The following is a 21,326-nucleotide window of genomic DNA, read 5'->3' on the forward strand; positions in this document are numbered from 1 at the left end:
TTATATTATATTATATTATATTATATTATATTATATTATATTATATTATATTATATTATATTATATTATATTATATTATATTATATTATATTATATTATATTACTATACTAAAAATAAAGAGAAAGGAGACATCAGAAGGCTAGCAAAGGAAAGGAATGGAATGATAAAATCTTCTGGCTGCTCACAGCCTCGACACAGGTGGTTGTCATTTGTCATCAAGTAAAAACAATTTCACACACTGGGTAAACAGTTCTCCAAATCACAATCCAAAGTAGCAAAACATGGAGAAGCTGAAGCTTTCTCCATAGGAGAAAAGATCCTAATGAAAGGATTTTTCAGAAAATATGTCTGTGACAAGTGCTTCTGTCCTGGAGAGTGCCACAAATGGGAGAGGCAGAGAGAAAAGTCAGGCAAAACTTCCCTGCCTGTACCAGGGGGGGTCAGACTGGCTTTAGTCTGGCTGGGAGAGGTGGGTGCCCTAAGGAGCAGAGCAGGGGTGGCTGTTGGTTTGTAGGAGCAGCACTGCGGCAGCCTTGGGGCTGTACAGGTGAATATCAGGATGAACCTGGGCTCACAAAGCCCTGCTGTGTCTGCAATCCACTGTAGTGAGCGACACCACTGCTGCCACCCAGCTCTGCCCACAGGGGAGTTCCCCACAGTTTGCAGCACTCAGAGACAGCAACAGATTGGGAACCCTCAGGGAGAGACATTTCCTTTGTTTTCAGCAAGGGAGGAGAGTAATTTCAAAACAATTAGGGGAGTTATTTCCCTGAGAAAATCCTGCCCATCTCACAGTGAATTTTCATAGTACATTGCTTGCAAGACAGCAATCCTCTCATGTCTGCATCAAACTCTGGTACCCCAAATTCAGGCACTGTGCAGCTGGTGTTGAGCAGAGATCTCTGCAGAATCTTGGAAGGAGAGCATAGATAAGGACAGCTGGGCAGGTCCTTAGAAATCAGGTAAAGCTGTCACCTACACTCTGTAGAGGATGGACAGACCTTTCAGACATCAAATTTTATGAGATAAGGTCTTACTAAAATTTTTTAAAATACCATAAGGGATCAAATGCCTCACCTGGCAGTCTGTTGGCCATTCCCTGGCTCCCTGACAGGGAAGTGTGAGGTTACACTTTGATAAATAACTTCTGATCATCACCTCCTTGCCACTTTCTTCACCTGGGATATCCTATCCTTTTTCCCCTGAAGAGGCACTAACATTATCTGCCTTGCAGTATTTGTTATCCCCTTGAAGTTTGCCAGCTAATTCCCCCAGGCTCGTCATCTGGAGGACACCTGCTCTCACACTCCACTTCTCCCATATATCATCCAGGATTTCTGGTTCTAGCCTTGGATTTATTTTGTCTTTCCTCCAGGTGTGATAGACTGTAATTCTCTGTTCCCCGTGGGGAGCAGAAGCCATTTGCTGAGATATCACTTTATCTCCTGGTGTCATTTCTGTGTCAATAGTCTCAGAGTAGCTGGTGAAGGGAAAAACATTCCACAGCCTTCCTGTTACTGCTACCCAGGACTGAGAGCCCAGGGAAATGTCTAGCTTGGGATGCTGGGGCACAGGGCAGGACCTCTGCAGCCCCATGGGGAAGAACAGCAGCAGCAGCAAGTGTGACAGCACATCCCAGGCTGCCAAATTCAGGAGCTCCCCTGTGAGGCCTGGGAAAGCAGGGGCTAGAGGAAAGCCCCATGTGTGGTAATGTTTTTCACTCGGGGTCACTGAATGTTGAATTTGCAAGCAACTCTAACTAGAGAAGAGATGAGAATCTTGACTCCGTGTTTCAGAAAGCGAATATATTATTATATATCATATATCGTATATCGTATATCGTATATCGTATATCATATATTATATATTATATATTATATATTATATATTATATATTATATATTATATATTGCATATTATATATTGCATATTATATATTGCATATTATATATTATATTTTATTATATATTGTATTGTATGTTATATGCCATATGTCATATAATATATAATATATAATATAATATATATTATATAATATTATATTATATCTCATATATATTATATATCATATATATTGTATATATTATATGTTTATATTATAAATTATATATATTGTATAATATATATATTATATAATATATTATGTATATTATATTTTTTAAAAGTATATATATTAAAACTCAACTAAAAGAACAAAAAAAATTAATCGAAAAGCTAAAAGAAATTAAAATCTGGTGACTGCTCACAACTCCAAAACAAGTAGCTGTCATTAGTCATCAAGTAAAAACAATTTCACGTTAAATAAACAATTCTTAATAAGAAATTACTTTCTAAAGCAACAAAACGTGGAGAAGCTGAAGCTTCTCAAAAGAAAAAATCTTAATAAAAAGGGGGACACTTGAAGCCCCAATCCTGGCAGCCAGTCCCTGACATGCTGTTCAAGAGCAGCTCTTTGGGGCCTGTTGTGCCTGGCTCTGCAGCACACAGAGCATGGCCAGCTCTCCTGGAGCTCTGGGCTGTCACAATGACCCTCAAAAGGACAGGCAGCCAAACCATCCCTGAGGAGCTTGGCAAGGTTTGGGCTCAGGATGTGGGCTGGAAGCTGGACAATGACACAGGGACAGATAAATGCTCAGATGGGGCCAAATGCAGCTGCCCACCCCAGACCCTCAATTCTCCTGCTGACACCAAGAGCTGTGCTCCAGCTGAGGTGTGGAGAGGGCTGAGGGAAAAGCTGTCTGGATTTTTACCAAACAAGACTTTGCAAGCAGGCTCAGGGCAAGTGGAGACCAGCCAATATGTACATGAGGCCAGTCCTAGACTCCCAGCAGGAAGGAAGATGATGATGGCCCCTGCTTCTTGAATTTTGCTGAGAGCAATATTCCTGCACTAAACTCCCTTCCAGGGAGTCCAGAGCTGGCATTTCTGCTGTACAGCTCCTTGAGCTGGGTCAAAGAGTCTGGATTTTGGAAGCAGGTAGAGGGGTGCCCCTCACTTCAGTATCTGCAGGAAGGAGCACACTTGGACCAGGGACAGTGGGGCAGGTCAAAAAATACCTGCCCCCCCCCCTACTTCTGAAAGTCAGAGTGTTTCCTTTGCATGGGATGCTCGAGCTTCAGCATCTCTCTCAGTTTCCTTCTCGTTTTTAGGGAGTCTGATGACTCTTGGAGTCCTTACATGTCTCCTCTGGCTAGGGCTGAAATGAGACAAACAGGAGAGCTATGAAACATGCTGCAAATATTCTTGATTCTGATCAGAAACAGCACACTGAAGGTCATTCACAGGAGACTCTGTCCTTGTGAGCATTATTTCAACATCACAATGGTCTTGGCAAGGACAATCTGAAATCCAGAATTTTTGAGCTCTTCACCAGTGGTACAAGGTTCTCTTTGCAGTTCTGCCTGTGTTTTCTCTGACAAGTAGAGAAAACAAGTTATTACAGCTGTTTTGCAGACAAAGAACTAAACCTAAGGGTAACTAAATGCCTTGCCTTAGGTTGATTGAGCCATTTGAGGCATTAGAGAAAACTGTACAGAGTTCTTGATGTTTCCCAAGTCACTAAGCCATCTCTCCTCTAACCAAACCTGTCTGAGTCCTAACAAATACCTGCATAGCCATGTATTTTTCAATTTCTTTTTACTCTTTTCATATTTTACAGAGAAATTCCAGGTAGAACATAAGCAGAAGTTGCCTGGATTCAACTCTCCTGGCATAAATCCCCCTGCTGGCAGTCTGATTTTAACTCCCATCTGTACTGTCGCGCCCCTGCCCACAGGCATGAGTCACAGTGAGCAATAAATAACAGCTCAATCCTTCTCCTGCCTCGGCAGGTGATGCTGAGGATTTTCTCTCTGCATACACACAGGCTATAGTGCTACAGCCTGATGATGTATTGTGGCTGTTAATTTGGGGAGATGGAGCTTTTTCATCATTAATGTCCAGCCTGAATGCAGGAATTTATTTGTGTGTTTGGGAAGCACATGCAGAACCTTGTCACTGCTATGAAGTGCTGAGCCTGTTTTTTTTGGTTTTTTTTCTTCTTTTTTACTGGATCAAAGCAGCATTAATTTCTGAGACTGATATTGTTATGCCGTTTTCTCTCCCTACCTTTGCAGCCTTCACCATCCCCTGCCTTGTCCTGCCTCCTTTCCTAAATCTCATGCTCTGCTGTTGCTTTCTCTCATTCTTTGGCTCCTGCAGTATCCTCTTGCAGTTTTTTCCTCCTTCCCTTCTCTATTGCACAGAGGCACAAACATCATTTCAGAAGGCTGTGAGACAGCAAATGTCCCATGGCACAGCTGAAAGCCACATGGCTTTGGGTTGTCAGAATATTGGCCAAGCTTAAGGTTCTTTGTAAATGAGCTCCTCTTGCAAAGACCCATCCTAAAGGCTCCTGCAGGAGCAAAAAAGGAATGAGAGAGGCTTAGGAAAAAACCACTGCCAGGCAATCCAACTTTCCAAAATGTTAAGGGGCCCATTACACATGCTCAAATTATCAGTTCTTCTCTTCTGCAGGTGCAGAAATACTGCTGGGTGCTCTTTTGAGTCTAAATCCTTCATAAGTATAAAAACATAAGTATAAAAGTAGAGTTGCTATGTGTAAATTTGCTGGTAAGTCAATGCCAACATATTTCAGGCCCTATGGCAATTTTTTATGACTTTTCTTCAAGATGCTGGTTTCAAAAGCAGGTTCTTCAAAGATCTGAGAATCTGAGATATTCAAGGTGCAGCTCAGACAGACTTTGCAAATTGTCTCCTTGCAGAAGAAGCCATCACTCTGTGGGTATGTTTTGTTTGTGCTGCAGTGATACATGTGGGGCACATAGTGATAATCAGATCTGGTGAATGATCATGGCTGCTACAAGGTTCAGGTCTCCTCAGTAGTGTCTCATATTAAAACAACAAAAAAAAAAGGTTAAACTAATCACTAATCAAAATGCCATGAACATGAATGGAGCAAAAGGCAATGCTCCAGTATTTTCCCTGCCACTTAACCTTGAAAGGAGTCTCTTTGAATTTGCTTCTGCTTGCAGTTGTATTTCTCCACAGGCAAGGTGCATAATGAACAGTACATTTGCAATTTTGAAAGCCCTTGAGGCCACAACACAATTGTTTTTTAGGTCTTATGCAGAAAGGAAAGAGGCTGGATTTGGTCTGAGAACCACCCTTTTATCTGATCTCATAATAACTGAGCCCCTTTAGCCTTGATCATTGGGCAGCCCTGCAGGGAAACCCAGGGATCAAATATATTAAAGGGCAGGATGGAAGCATAAGGTTGGCTGTATTTGTGACAGGCTGCAGGGGAATTTCTGGGAACAGGAGAGAATTCTGGCATGGCCACTGCATTTGTACACTTCACTGGGGCTGGTGAGCAGCTGTGTGAGAGAGTGATGCCTGAGCATCCTGGGCTGGGAAAGAGCTATTGGGGAAATGTCTCTGCTACAGCTCCTTTCAACACACTCCAATAGCACAGAAAACAGGAGATAACAGCCCTGCAAAGGCTGCCCTGGGGTGCAGTAAATTATTTTGTCTCCAGGAGTGGGGAGGTTGGTTGGTGCCCTGGCAATGGGAAGGTGATCGTGGGCAATAACTGGTGGGTTTCTATCAGAACCTGAAAGTCACCTCCCGTCTGAGATTGGGGAGATTGAGGCTCCCTGGCCACAGCAGTGTGGGAGCACAAAGGGTCATTCTGGGGCACAACACACTGAAAATCTGCATGGATCCAAAGGAAAAGGGGAGCAGGGCAGAAAGGAGGAAAGAACAAGAGCCTGGGAGCAAACAGACGCAGAGACCTCAAGGCTGCTCTGTTAGGTAGAGGCAGGAAAAAGAAGGAAAGGGGTGTTCAATAAGGATACTTGCTCAAATAAAATCCCTCCTGAAAGAAAGCAGTACTTAGAAATCACTCAGGGCTTTTCTGCTTTCATGGCTCTGTCACTGGAGCAAATCTATTCATCACAGCCATGTATTAATGAATTAGTTAATTAAGCAGCTCATTATTTAATAACTCAGGTTGCAAGTGTGATGAAACAAAAATCCCCTTTGTAGCCAGAGGCACATCTTTGCCAATGAGCTAAGCAGTTTATAGTTAATCAGGGATGTTTGCTGTCTGACACAGGCAGAATCTGCTGAATTGAAAACAGTTTCCTTCCAAGGTTATTGCTTACAGTCCTCTCTGGGAGCTTGTCAGGGCCCCCAAGCCCAGTCAGGTTAAACCTAATAAGCTGTCCAAGGGCAAACACACGAAGAAATTCTCAAATTCATGAAAGGGCACCAGGGCACTGTTGTTTCTGAATAAACATCCAATTTCCTATTGGTTTACACTGCCATGTGCAATGCTGATGAGGGGCTGGTTTATTAATAAGCAGTAAACCCTCAAAGATTCTAGCTCAGGATGATATTTAAAAGGACGAGGAAATAGAAACAGGTGCTGTTTGTTTGGCTCTGACATGGCTCCCCCCCAAGGTGATTTTGGGAAAGCTCCTTTATTTGCATCTACATTGGGACACCACTAAGTATTACTTGGTGTCCAAGTTGGGGTTTGTGCCTCAGATCCACATGAAGGAAAATGTTTGTGGGGCAGGAAAGCTTGTCTTTATCTTGGTCATCATTTGAAGGATAGCTGGGTTTGAAGCTGGGAATAAATCCTCACCTTGCTTGTCCACAGTGTCCCTGGAATATGGGGGACAGCACACAGCATTTTCCATTTCCATTTCCATTTCCATTTCCATTTCCATTTCCATTTCCATTTCCATTTCCATTTCCATTTCCATGCTCAGACTGCTTTAGTCTCTCTCTGCCTCAAGTCATGATGTGATAAACAAACCTGAGAGTTTTTCCCAGCCTTTGATGGGACTTGGGAACACTGTAGGCTGCTTAGGTGCTGTGGTAATGGGAGAGGAGGAGAAAAGGAAATAGATATCTAGAAGTTCAGAGAATGTGAGTAATTTCTCAGTAAAATGGCCAAATTCCACCTCAGGCATATGCATTTCTTAGTTTTCTTTGGGTAAATTCTCATTTCCCCAAAACTCTGGCACATAAAAGCAGACACTCCTCTCCCACCAGTCCTCCTGCTGTGATTCTCCTCCATCCTCCCTGGTTTTGTTCTTTTCCCCTTCACCACCTCCCTTCTGACTAAGCTCTCTGCCGTGTCTGCTCCTTGAAGCGAGTCTGTTCATTATTTATTAGCTCCCATACTCTTACACCATCTGTCTCAACTCATTATCCATATTCAGCTTGTCAAATTGACCTTTTATGGCCTTTCTCTGGGATCCTAATGTGGAGTCTGTCCCTCCTTATATAGATATGTGCTGCTGAGCTGCTGCTTTCCAACTCCTACTGTTAAACACTCCTCTCTGTATCTATCTCATGAACACCCAACTTGCCAGTCTGTGTCCCTAACTTCAGAAAAGCTGTTTATTCTGCTTGACTGATGCTTGTTCCTTGTTTCATCTGCTGCATGTCTGCTGTGCCAGCTTGCCTTAGCACACACTGTCTTAGATATGACCTTTAAAGCATCTGCACCAGCACAGTATCAGACTTGAGGGTATAATCTCCTTCTAACAGTCTGGGGGACTTTCTGTCCCTTAGTTCATAACATAACATAGTGGATTACAAGCTGAGTTCTGCCTACAGCCACTTTGCTGTGAGTCACTGCCACCACCACCACAAAAGGCAATGGCATTTTAGTGTGCAATGTGCTGGAAATCAGAAATCTCCCCCAGTGGGATGGGTGAGACTGAAAAAATGCAAAGGCACTGGAGCAGTGCAGCCAGACTCTTACTCAGCATAAATCAGTTCAATCAAACTACTGAACTATTTGTGTTTACATCCCCTCCATCTCTGCTTCCAAATCCAAGGGCTGCTGTGAATGATTCAGCTTCAAAGACAATAGTTTCTCCTCACAGAACATTGTGTAATGCAGGACTGTAGGATCACATAATGCAATAAATATTTTCTCCTGGTGGAACAAACACACACAGTGTGCACCTGCCTGGGAATGTGTAAAACCCACCACAGATCAATAGAGATTATCCAGAAACTGTAGGAGAACTTCAATGAACTCTGTAGCAGAGAATTTTGAACTAAAATGCTTTCTCTAAATAATTAATCAGGGCTGCTGGTAACTCACTAAATACTCCAGCTCTGGTTTCGCTGCATTTCTTGATATACCAGGACTGCACATGCACCAATCTTTTCCAACCTACAGTGTGGGAGCAGTGAATAAATGAATCCTGTTCCAGAGACCCTGGCAGCATCTGTGAGCAAATCAATGTTTTTTACACAAAGGACTTTTACCCTACCTGTCCTACCTGTGCTGAAGGGGAGCAATCAGTAGGTGCCATCAGTAGGTGCCATCTGTACTACTGAAAGTCATTTCTTTGAACCAGCTGATTTCAATTCAATGACTTTCAAATATTTTGCTCTCCTTTACAGAATCTGTGGCACAGATAGCTTGCTTAACAAGCTCCGTGGGGAGTTTTTGAACCTGTGTTACATATCTATCAGACAGTTTCTTAATAATAAAAAAAAGTTTCAGGAGAAACTAGTTTTCTCCTCAGTTTTCACTTAATACAGTGTTCTCCTCTGAAGCTACAACAAAAGACAACTCTTTCTCCACAGTTCAAAGCAAATTCTTTTAAAAGGTAGGCTCTGCTACAGACTTTGATTTTTAAATCTCTTGCTGCCCAGACCCAGTTAGCCTCCTGTGTTTGCAGCCACAGTTAATTGTTGTAGCCATTAACACATAATTTTACACCTGAAAAACATATATTGGCATGCCCTTCTGTGTAATTTTGTTGTGTTTGATGGAAAAGCAGCTCCTTTTTGCTTCTGGCTACCGTGTCACTGAGTGAGAAAACTAAACTCATAGACCCTCCTTGATTATGTCTAAAGCCATTTACCTTCCTTGATTATCTTGTCCCTCTGGAACAAGAGCAGAAAAGAGACCTCAGAAATTATATTGGATCTGATATTGCTCCAGTTGCAATGGGTCTGTGATATAGTTCTCCTTCAAGAATGCTTGATGACCATGATTTCTTTTGGATATTAATTGCAGATAAATTTTACTTCCAGTCTTGTGAGACTGGAGAGGAATCAGAATGGATTTTTTTTCCTAGTGATACATACAGTGTTCCTTTACCTGTCTAGAGTCCTGTAGAAACTTTCATCCCAAGGGCTGTTCTGTATTTGAAAAACAAGAGACCAGATCATCAGCTGATTAAATCACACGGATGATTTATTTTGATACAATCATCCCCTTAAACAATATTTCACCACCATTGGTGTGAGTTGGGTTGGTTTGGGTTGGTTTGTTTTGACCGAGTGTTGTCTTCCACAGCCAAATTCTTCCAAAACTGTTTCAGTCCTGTGCTCTGAGGCTTTTCTCCTGTTATTTTGGCAATGAAGGAGAGATGCAAAAAGTCAAGCAAGAATTAATAAGGCTTAGGGCTGATCTCTAACAGGGATGGCACCAGATGCATTTATAATCCTTGGATATGAAAGCAAGAGCTACTGTTATTACAACACTTAGTTTTTTTTCCACAGTTTGTGGATCAATAATATGTCAGGGCTTCCATCTTTCCCTGGCCATTTCCTCCTTTATTCTTAGCATAGTTTGCACCATTAATCCCTGTTCTTGCTTCTTGACTTCCAATTTCACTTGGTTCCTACCTTTCTGTATTTAAAACCCCCTCATTTCCTGTTTCTACCTTCCCTCACATATAAATTCTCTTCAGATCCATCCTGCTGCTTTTCCTTCTGCAGGATCCTTGCCAAGATCCCAGCCTTGCCATCTGTCCAGGAGAATGATGATATTGCTCAACTCTCTTCTGGATGTTGAATTGTCTGGCTGCAGCACCAATTTTAATGTAGACTCCCCCCCACAAAAAAAAACCAAAAACCAAAAACCAAAAAAAAAAAAAAAAAAAACCCCACAAAACAAAAAAACAAAAAACAAAACAAAAAAAAAACAAACAAAAAAAAACAAAAACAAAAAAACCCAACAAAAACAAAAAAACCAAAACCAAAACAAAAAAACCAACCAAACAAAAATCCAACCAAAAAAAAAACCAAATCAAACCCCCCCAAAAAAGAAAAAAAAACACAAAAAACCACAAAAAAACCCAAAAAACCCCACTCTATAACCATAATCAGAATCCTGTGGGAGAAAAGCCCTTTTCTTCCTCACAGAGGTCAGATGCATATAAATAGCAGGATTACTTTTCCTATATCATATTTCTCTATATTGTCTTCTTAAAGGTGCACCTGAAATAATTTTACATCCATGAGAGCATAATCAGAGTTCCTGTTACAATTTTTGTTGGTAAAAACATGCCATTTTTCCAAACCCGAGTTATTTAGGGGAAAAAAAGAGTTTCAATGAATGTTTCTAATAAAATATGGATCAAGCAGTTGACAGGATGGCATTTCTTAAATGAAATATTTTTTTCAGTTTGAAACAAATCTCCATGCACCTCTTTTTTTTTTTTTTTTTTAATGCCAATGAAAAGGGCAACTTTCTACAGTGTAAGATTAAGAATTTATAATGCACCTGATCTGAATGCATTTTTGTTGTGAATTATAGGGTTGCAGTCTAATATTTTAGACTTAAAAATTTATTAGTATTATTATTTATGCTAGCTGGAAAGAGGGGAATTTTCAAAGTTACTTTGAGGTAAAATAGCATTTTTATTAGTTTTAAAAAAATTAAAATGCTGAACTGCAAGTCTACATGGAAAACCTGACAAAGACCTGAGAGCACTTTTCTTGACTGTGAAGTTGGGAGCACAGTGACCTCTTTTCAACAAATTCTGGTGTATTTAAGGTTTAAAGTTTTGGGGACACAAGTTGCCCATATATGAATATATTAATATATATTCATATATTAATTATCAATTTATATTATATTATATTAATATATATTATATAATATATGATATATTATATAATCATAATATTAATGTAATGTATTATAATATATAATATATTATTAATGTATAGCATATTAATATTTATTGATATATTAATTCATATATTAATTATTAATTATAATTAATATATTCATATATGGGCAACTTGTGTCCCCAAAAAATGAGTTTCAATTAATATCTCTGGAGGGACTGAGGTCTGGCGGGACCCAGAGATGCCAAGAAGAAAAGGATGCTCAACCTGCAGCACCTAATCCAGCAGCTCAGTGATCACTCATTGCCATAGTGCTCAGCCTGTCTGATAATATTGCTGTCACTGCTGAAATCCAGGGTGCTGCTCCCCTGGGAGCTGTGATTTCTTAGGCACCTCAAAAATCTGTCCCTTCACGTGTACAAGCAGATCCATCAATTGCAACCTAAGAATCTGAGATTGGAACTTCACAGAAGCCTATCTACATAATCATCCTTCTCCTTTCAGTAAGGAAAATTTCTTCTCAGGAGTTTTTTTACAGTCAGCTCTGTGACTGCAGAATGTCCTTATGGTCACTGTAGGATCTGGGCACCTTCCCATTGCTGTCAGCAGAAAGCAGCTCTGGGGGTGAGGATGTTCTGCAGGAGGAGTCGTCCTTCAGGCAGAATATTAAACTGCTCTGCCATCTGTTTTACAGGGATTATTCTGGTGAATGCTAAAAATCCCTTGAAAGCATTTTTATGGCGTCCCTGTCATGCTCCTTCTCCTTAGTGCTCAAATAACCTCTCCCTCCTGCTGCTGGTTTTGAGTGTTCTCCCTTTCTGGGCCTGCAGAAAGGCCCTGGCAGGCAGCTCCCAGCCTTGGCTCTCTGTGTCCCTGCTGGATCCTCACCACGGATGTGCATTCATATTGCATTTATGTGTGTGCACCCACGGCTTGTGCTCCCACAAAGCAGCATCCTCACTCTCTTTGCTTTTCCAGAAACTCCATCGTGCCCCAAGGTGCAATATTTCGTGGAAAACCCTTCTCATGTCTACACTGTTCACTAATTTGACATGAATTTTGTCCTCTGAGAGAGCTCAGCTCTCTGACAAGCCCTGGGCTCTCTTCATTTAGTACCAGGCACAAGAAAATCTCCCTTCTCTGCATCCCCTCCAAGCACCCTAGTTTATCCCCTCAGCATGCCACACTTACCCATATGCCCCCTCAGAGAGGCAAATTCTGGTGTTCATCTCCTTTTTTTAAACATCCCTTTTCCTAGACTAGATACCATTTCTATTATGAGGATATCCAAGACTTCAGGCTCCTATTTTAAGTTGCAGAGCTCAAATGACTGAATTCCTGGCTAAGTATGCAACATCTGAGCTAACTAAAGAGCTAGAGTACAAGAAATCTGCATGGTGCATAGTGTATTTTAAAGAAACGAGGAAAGGATCTGAATTCTGATATATCCCAGGTTTTCTGTGTCCAACACTCAGTTTAATGGGCTGTTTTGGGCAGACCCAGAATGAAGCTTTTCTTGCCTCTGCCTTCCTGTCCCTGCAGACCCTGCCTTATGGAGCCTGATATTTGTTGTGTCTTTAAACCTCATTTGTGTGTCTCAAAGGGATTTGGCAGTTTAGAAGGGCCAAGGGTTGTAATTAGAATAATTTAGATTGGAAAAGAACTGCAGGATCATTAAGTCCAACCACTGACCCAGCAGTGCCAAGCCCAGCACTAAACCATGTCCCCAAGTGCCACATCTACTTTTCTGCTAAATACCTCCAGGGGTGGTGACTCCACCACTGCCCTGGGCAGAGTGTTCCAATGCTTGACAGCCCTTTTGGTGATGCAATTTTCCTAATTTCCTGTCTGAAACTCCCCTGGCACGACTTGAGGCCGTTTCCTGTTGTGCTGTTATCTGGGAGAAGAGGCTGACACCCACCCTGCTACAATGGGCTTGGGGAGATGTGTATATTTGTCTCGAGGCTCATGGATCGCTGTGAAGGGTAATTATAGCAACCCAAGCCTGCCATCTTTATGACACATCATGATTTCGCGTCTAAATGCTAAATGGGGCTGTTAATGAGTGAGTGCAGCTCAGCTTGAGTGAAAGGGTGTTAAAGAATCAGGTCTGGAGTGAATCAGCCTGTGCATATGTGGCAAAAAAAGAAAACAAGTGGTGTGAAATATAGAAAGTGTAGCATTCTGAAGTTATAGCCTGCTTCTCTGCGCTGCCCCTTCTCCTGGGGTGATCCCAGAAAATATCCATCTACAAACTGAATGGCAAACCAGTCACTATTTTCTGCCATGACCTTTTCTCTGAATTATTTGTTTTCCCCATACAGGTGACTCTCACTGGTCTGTGAGACTCATCAGCTCATGTCATTATTTCTTAGGCTGCCCAAGATGTGATTCCACCTGGTAAATGCCAGACTTTGTGTGTCAGTGAAAGAGCACGGATGCTTCAATAGGTCTTTTCTGAGTTTGTGATCTTTGGTCCTGTTGTTGTGGGAGGCAAGGAGCTCAGCTTTAAGCCTCAGCAGCTTTTAAATGAGAACAAAAAGATTTCCAGCACTTAAGAACATACTTTTACCTTCTGAAAAGAGAGATAAGGTCTGTGGAGGCTGAGAGTCTGATCAGTTCTGCTATTGATCATTAGTGTTATTGTTACTTTGTTTCCTAAAACGAGTTTTCAATTCAGTTCTGTGGCAACCAGAAAGGGACAAACACAGTGAGGTCACTGTGCTTCCTGCTCCAACATTTGAGGTTGCTTTGAAGCATGACTTGTCAGCAGATGATTCTCAAAGACTTCCAACGCAAGGCCTAATGTTCTTTTGCACATATTGTTCTTTTGTTTTTTCTCTTTAAATAAAAGGCTCTTTCCCCTGCTTTTCAAAAGAAAATATGTCTCTGTGGAACTACATTTTACCGCCTTGGAGAACACGATGTTCAGTCATGACACAGATCTTTGTGTAATCAAGAAAGTTACTTCAGGACTGGGAGAGAGTTCTGAGACTCAAAAGTAATTTTGGACTTTTTAACCAATAAAGGTAACACTCCAGCACTGAAACAAAAGCTGTGGAACTCACTTAAGTGCTTCTGATGGCTGTCAGGGGTATTAACTCCTCTGCACATTAACAGCTCTGGTGCCTATGCAAATACTTCTCTTTACTCCTCCCTGCACTGTGGACTCCTGATCATTATAACCTGATCAGAATGCATTTGGAATTTTTAATTTTTTTTTTTCTATTGCTTTATTGATCACTCTTTTTGAGGCCTGGAAGAATGCCATGTTGCCTTTTTCACTTGATGCAAAATGTACAGTGTGATTCAGCATAAAGAAAGGGAAGAGGAAACACGTTGAATGTAGTGACAAACAGCAGAGAAAAGGAAGAGGTTCTGGCAGGTTCTGCAGAGGCTGTGTTGTAATTATGGTCCACAGATAAACAGGTAGATAAACAGAAGGGCAGAGGAAGCTTTTATGAAGTTCCTTGGAGCAGTTCCATGAGCAGCACAGGCAAGGCATGGCCATTAATCCATGCAGAGAAGTCAGGCCACTACTCCTTCCTTACCCTGAGCATTTGGGCTGCCAGAAAATCATAGCATTTGCAGCAGGAGTGATGCCCCTCTGAGCATTTTATTATAGAGAGTGCTACTGAATGTCTCCTCTGCAGTCACTTCAGCTGCATATAGCACTGTTATTTACAGTGCGTGCGTTTGCGTGCGCTTCTATAGGTCAACTGACTGTGTAGGTAACAACACCCACACATCCTCAGGCTTGTGCCTGCCCGTGTCAATCCAAACCTCATTTGCACTTTATTTAGGCAAGTAGCTCAAAGCTTGAAGCAAAGTCCACGTTCTGTGCATGCCCACGCTGTGCTGGCTGCTCTGGCGTGACTCCACTCCCTTCCCCATGTGTTCCTCCTTCCAAGCTCTGTGTCTACAGCTGTGTGAGGCAGGGGAACACTGCAGAGCCAGCTGGCTGGAAACTGCCTGCAAAATAATGGAAATCAGGTGTCCAGAAAAGCCTGTGTGTTTAGATGTGTCTTGACTTTCCTTGGTTTTCCCTGCAGACAGCAGTGATTCTGTGTTAGCTTTGTTTTTTTGCTTTCTGTGAAAATCATCCCCTGTTGATGTTTAGATATGGGGAGAACAGAGCTTGCTGTGACTTTTGGTGACTTGGCAGACTCTTTATGCCAGTTGTGCATCTGGGATACAGATGGAGAGACACTAGGGAAAAGAAGAAGCCAATAAATGAAATTAATGCAGGGATCTGGATGAAAAAATAAAACTAAGATCATATTTTGTCTCATTATGACGCTAGCCAGTTGTAGGGACCAGGGATGAGTGTACTCTGAGGAGATGGATGGAAACATATTTAGCAATCTTAGAGATCTGTTCCAGCAACCCAGCCCAGTGCTGTTCTGCTCTCCATGGAGAGCAGGACCACATATGGGAGGCAGGACTTCCAGGAATGACAGAAATTGGAACCACATGGTACTTTACATTCTACTTTGGGTTCCCACTGAACTTGGTACATTTTAATGCTCTGTTTTTTTCTGAGGCTTTGGGTTTTTGATGATGCAAAAGCATTCCTCCGTTGCCATATTTTTTCAAAGGAAAAGCACGTATTCCAAATGTTGGGCATTAAACTCAGTGCATGTGTGCTTGCAAGCTTACTGCTGTCTCATTGCTATTGTTTCCTCTTTCTCAGGATATGACCTTCAGCACCACAATGAATCAGGAAAAACTTGTCAAGTCCTCCTAGCTCCCCGATTGTGCAATTTGCTCTTCCCTCGCTGTTCCCCAGACAGCAGCTTTTCTCACCCAAGGCACAGGAGCCAGCGAGTCACAAATGACAGCTGAAAAGTGAAGCATTACCAAAAGCTGCGTGAGGCTCTGTCAAAGAGAACCTTTATATATACTTCTCATTCCAAGCTTGGGGAGCTGTGCATCCCCTCAGTTCCAAAGAGCGGAGAGAGGATATGTTCAAGTAACCGACACCAGGAATTGCACAAACCCACACCCATCTCAGAATATCTCCACAGTGACCTGCAGCATTTAGAACTCTCCGTTCAGAATGGATGATGGATATAGAAACACAAACCAGGTCTCAGATGACTACAGGTACCAGGATGGCAGCTATGACACACCCAACGATGGCTACTACCGGGGCGGGGAGGAGCCCGCGCAGGACGAGGACGCCCAGAGTGATGTCACAGAAGGCCACGACGAGGATGATGAGGTCTATGAGGGGGAGTACCAAGGGATCCCACACCCGGATGACATCAAAGAGAAGCAGAAGAAGCGAGCCCCTGCCGTGGATGATGAGTACAGAGACCGTGCTGACCTCATGGCCGAGAGGATGGAGGACGAGGAGCAGCTCGCCCACCAGTATGAGAACATCATTGAGGAGTGTGGCCACGGACGCTTCCAGTGGACTCTCTTCTTTGTTTTAGGGTTGGCACTGATGGCAGATGGGGTGGAGGTGTTTGTGGTTGGATTTGTTCTTCCCAGTGCTGAGAAGGATATGTGCTTGTCCAGTTCCAACAAAGGGATGCTGGGTAAGTGCCACTGGCAAACAGCTCTTCTAATGCAGCTAGTCCAGAAGTAGCTGGACACCTTTTTCAGCGACCAGCTGATTTCAGGATCTTCTGATGACTTTCTTCTTGTGTTGTATGTCATGCATAGTCATGCCTGGGTGGATCTGACTCAGGAGGGGCTCACAAGCTGATGAGCAGCAGAATTGTACCAGAATGTGCTATGGCCCCAGTGCCAGTCTGGTCAGTGTGGGCTGGATCTGGGCAAGGCAACTCACAGTCTGCAGGTCCACAGGGCAAAACTTCAAGGGGTGTTCAAGGATAGATAAGTGAAAAGTTAAAGGTAGATCTAGTGATTCAAAATTCAAAGCTGTTAGGAACTACAGGTTTCCCTTTTCTTCAGCCCAAAGTCCCAACAGGCAAATCAACTGTGCACTCAGTTCCTTTTGCCTGCTAACCTCTCAGTTTGCTCATATGTCCTGGATCAGAGGTAGTTTGGAGGTTTCTTTTTAGGTCTGTGGAATGCAATTAAAGTGCAGCATGAAGATTAAAGCTGAGGCTACTGGCAACATCCCTTTTGCATCACTACCAACATCTCCCTGAGGTCAAAATACAAGGCTTAGTGGTTTATTGGGACCGAGACTGGGTGGAAAGGTTTGGACGAACTATTTTTCCCCTTGAACAATAGGCAGGCCAAATTCCATCAGCCAAAACAGCAAAGCCTCCCAGATCTCCAAGAATCAGTACAGGATCCAGCAGGGTCTGTAGTGAGAGCCAGCCACGCAATAGGAGAGAGCATCTGGAAGGGAAATAAAATAACTCTTGGAATAACTGCTTGGGAGAGAGTGTGTCTTGATGGACATGTACTGGGATTGCAGGGAATCATCAGGGACTCTAGGTCATACATGCTGGCCCAGAAGCCCTGCCTGATGCCAGGAAAATGCAGATTTGGGATTAGACCCCAGCCATTGAGTTCATTCTATTGACATTATTTTCATGTGACAAAGGCAATAGATAATTATCCCTATGTAAACTTCTCCTCTTTGTGTACTGAGGTCATATTCACTTTTCTGTTTCTCCCTTTTTTTCTTTGAACTTGAGGATCAGGATATTTCTTTCTATAGTTAGCCAGGTCTGTACTGACTTTTGTGCCTTAAAGAATTTAGCAACTTTTTTTTGCTTCACAAACCCATTAAAATTTCTAGCTTGAAATATATCCGGTCAGATATCTAAAAGCAAACCTCTCACAATTAGATCCTGATTTCAAAGGGACTTTGGAATGCACCAGCTCCCTGTGGGACACAAGGCTTGGTGTCTTTTTAGTGATGAGACCTTTTTTGAAAAGCAGGTCATTTATTTTGGTGCCTCTATGAAAGCTGAGATTTTTCTGAAACTCTGACCCCATAAATATCTGCCTCTGTATAGCTCAAGCTCTGGCAGGCTCCTGAATGAGAAAACTTCAAATGTCACAAGGAAATCTATCTTTGAAGTATTTCTGGCCCAACCACAGGTAAAAATGAACACGAAATCTCCCCAGAGAGCATGTTCTGCTTTTTCCAGCTCAGTATTTGCCAGGCTGAAAGTTCAGGGTGTTCTGATAAGCTCTGAATAAGCAAGGAGACATTTGGGTCCGTATCCAATCCCAGCTCCAGCCTCCTGCGCACTACCAGAGCTAATCTGGGACTGCTAATGAGGGGAAGAGAACTCTTCTTGCTGCCTTTCCTGCCCACTTTCAAACACAGCCTCTGAGAACCTGATTCTGCAGAACAATTTCTCCTGTCCTCAGCTTGTTTGTTTGGGGGATCTGCTGTCAGTCTGCTTGTATTCAAACTATTTAATTGCTTCGTTATGGGAGGGGAAAACAAAAAATTTTTCTTAAACAATAAAAGCTGGTTCATCTTAGTTTTGGGCAGGGAGGAGAGTGGGTGGTTATGGCAGCATGCAGTTGTTATTGACTGGTGGTGTATAAGGGGCAGGTCTCTGATTCAGTCCATTCAGTCCAGTTAATTTGTTAAACACCCTTTCTTGTCTGCTAGACATTCTCTGCTGTGGCTCTGAGGTTTGTGAGATGGCTTTGTGAAAATGAATTAGGCACGGCTTGGGAAGCCTCACATTGCCCAGCAGTGCTCTGATGTGAGTCATGAGTACCCAGGGCATCAAGGAAAGAGAATGTGATGAGCCTGGGGTGGGTAGGGGGCTGCTGAAGGGTATAGGAAGGGATCAGTGCAGATCTCTGGGTTTGGAGAGGGGAATATACTGCCCCTGCAAGAAGGTTTCATCTCTTTTCTCAGCAGCTGGGGCATAAGGACAGCAGATAGCTTCTCAAGAAGAAGGCTGAGGAAGTGCTATTGATGGAGACAAGAAGAAAATCATCAAAATCTTTCTTAGGATAGCTGCAGCTCACATCCGCTGGCAGCTAGAAAAAAATGTATTTCCCACAAAGCTCAGAGTGTCCAAGACAAGCTCATGTCCCCCTGTGAATCCGTTCCCTTGGTGCTCTATGGTAGTGCACACTGACCAGGGTTCAATTACACTTGGAGATCGATTTGGTGGCAATCAAAGGGCCTTCACCCCAATTTCTAATGTTCGTCCTGTCCATGAGAGTGTCTGCCCAGGATGAGCAGAGGGGTGATTAGAGCAGGCACAGCTTTCCCTCAAGTTATCCCACGGTTTTAGGGAAGCAGGGATATTATCCACACATAAGCTACTGGCCCTTGCCTTATCCCCATGTGCCAATAAACATCCACAGATAAGCTCGTGTTTATTCACAAGGAAGTGATTATCTCCCCAGTTTTTGCTAAGGAAACACAACCAGGTTTTCCCAGGGGCAGTTAAGGTCACTTCCAGGCAGCTGCTAACTTTTAAACACACAAGGGCTCAGCCACAACAAGAGAGGCCAGGAGGGAAAAAACAAGGAAATAAGTCGGGTGAATAATGAAACTCCAGCAGAAATAGGAAGGGACAAATAAAAGTGATAAAGCAGATGCCTCCTAAAGACCAATTTAGTGAAGTTCAGCTTCTGTTAAAAGGACATTTTGCATTAAACACTCTGCATATTGCATATTTTTTCTCCCTTGGAAAGCAGTCATGGGAAAATATCAAGCAAACTATGGCCAAATTATGCAAAAATTGCAAATAAACAGATGCCCACGGTGTTTCATGAAATGTGTGAAATGGATATGACACATCTTAGAAAACGTTTACATTTCATTCTGAAAATAAACATCTCACCATCAGATGCAAATTAACAGCTATTTTAGCCCTAAATATCCTGAGTGGGACAAATTACGTATTTGGGGTTTTTCATTTATGAGAAATGCTATTTTAAAGATGATTTCAGGGGTATTACAAAAATAAAACCCATCAAAAAAAAAAAGGAAACAACAGTATGGATATTTTAACAGTTTGATTTAATCAACTTATATTATAAGTTGTTAAGAATAAGTTTGGTAGCATGTAACAACTTTATTTTTACATATTTATTTGAGAGATTAGCTTTGCTGAGCTTTTATCAGCAGTAGTCAAAATAATAATTCAATTATTAAATTTACTGAGACAGAATATTCCTTCTCGGTATGATACAGACTATTGGAAACATTTTCTTTTTAATATGCTAAGGATAATCAAAAGAGTAATAGTTTGAAGAGTTTATATTTGCTGAAAAGCATGCAGTATCATTATTTGGAGAAATATTCTATAAATATATATCTTTACATGCTATAAATCATCTTCTTAGAGGACTAAATATTATGTTTGCAAGGGTACTAAGTACACAAGTATAAAAGATAATAACATAGTAATGTTTTAAACTTCTGCACATCCTGCACATAAAAAACTCAGGGCACAGTTAAAGCATCAGCCCTCCCAGATCCCAGAGCTGCAGTTGTGTTATCATCATTTCACAGTTCACTAAACTGAGACAAGGAAATTTTTAAGGGCTTTGCCCATAACTGTAAAACAGCTACACCAGGGCTGAGAATAAAATTGCTTTTTCAGTCTCCCTTCTCCCTTTTATGATTTATTGATAATTTTTTTAAGGAGAATGTAATATTACAGACTCTTAACCTCCCAATGCTGGATGAAAAAAAGCTAGTAAAAAAGATCCTATAAGTAATTATGCTTTTATATAGCAACTCAAGCTTGGCTGTGTGAGTCAGGTTAAATAGAATGTGTACAACATGCCTGCTTTTAGTTGTGTGAAAAGGATGTTTTATTATCAGCTGAGATAAAATCTGGTCGCAGCTTCTCATTGCCCTGAATTCACCTGATATGACAGTAAATCCTAATCCCCTCTGCAGAGCTCGATGGCTTTTCTCCACTTCATTTTTTTTTTTTTTATTTCCTCTGGCTGAGCACAGACAAGCCCAGCCATGGCTCCCTTGCTCTGCCATGGTTATTTGCTGCCTTTTTTGCTCCTCCATGGCCATGGACCCCAACACACCCTGATGAGACCTGCCCATGTCAGGCACGGATTCCTGGCTGCAAATTTGCTTTTGGTTGAAAGTGTGCAACCCAAGCAGCATCATCACCGTGAGCAATAGGGAAAAGATAAAGGTGTTTTTGTTTTTGTGCTGTGAGAACACCCCACATTTTGTGTAGGTCTGATTTGGGGATGGATGGCTGCGTCCCCACGTGTAAACACTGTGGGAATTTCATCTGATGCGTTCCAGCTTGAGGAGGTTTTGTTGGACAGAAAAGGATTTGTTTGGCTTCCTCTGTTTAAATCTCTGCTTTAGCAGAAGGGTTGGGTGGGGAGAGCCAGATGGTGCCACGAATACTGTGGTGCTGGACAAGTCCCATGGGGAGATGTGGAGCCAGCTGAGTGTAAACGCCACCCACGCCAGCCCGGCCGTGCCTCACCTCACCCGTGCTGTGCCACAGCCCCAGGGGCTCACGGCTCCAGCTGC

General features: G+C 42.3%; 1 protein-coding gene across 3 annotated transcripts in view; it reads left to right on the forward strand.

Annotated features, from left to right (window-relative positions):
- The window catches only part of SV2B (synaptic vesicle glycoprotein 2B), a 60,671-nt gene that overhangs the window by 18,411 nt on the left and 20,934 nt on the right, over positions 1-21,326 (forward strand). For all 3 annotated transcript variants that reach the window (XM_058033700.1, XM_058033699.1, XM_058033698.1), the window contains exon 2: positions 15,594-16,443. In XM_058033700.1, coding sequence (XP_057889683.1) covers positions 15,960-16,443 — 484 coding nt within the window. In that variant the 5' untranslated portion in view covers positions 15,594-15,959. The remainder of the gene's footprint in view (positions 1-15,593; positions 16,444-21,326) is intronic.

The sequence above is a fragment of the Melospiza georgiana genome, chromosome 13 (assembly GCF_028018845.1).
Source record: "Melospiza georgiana isolate bMelGeo1 chromosome 13, bMelGeo1.pri, whole genome shotgun sequence".
NCBI classification, from domain to species: domain Eukaryota; kingdom Metazoa; phylum Chordata; class Aves; order Passeriformes; family Passerellidae; genus Melospiza; species Melospiza georgiana.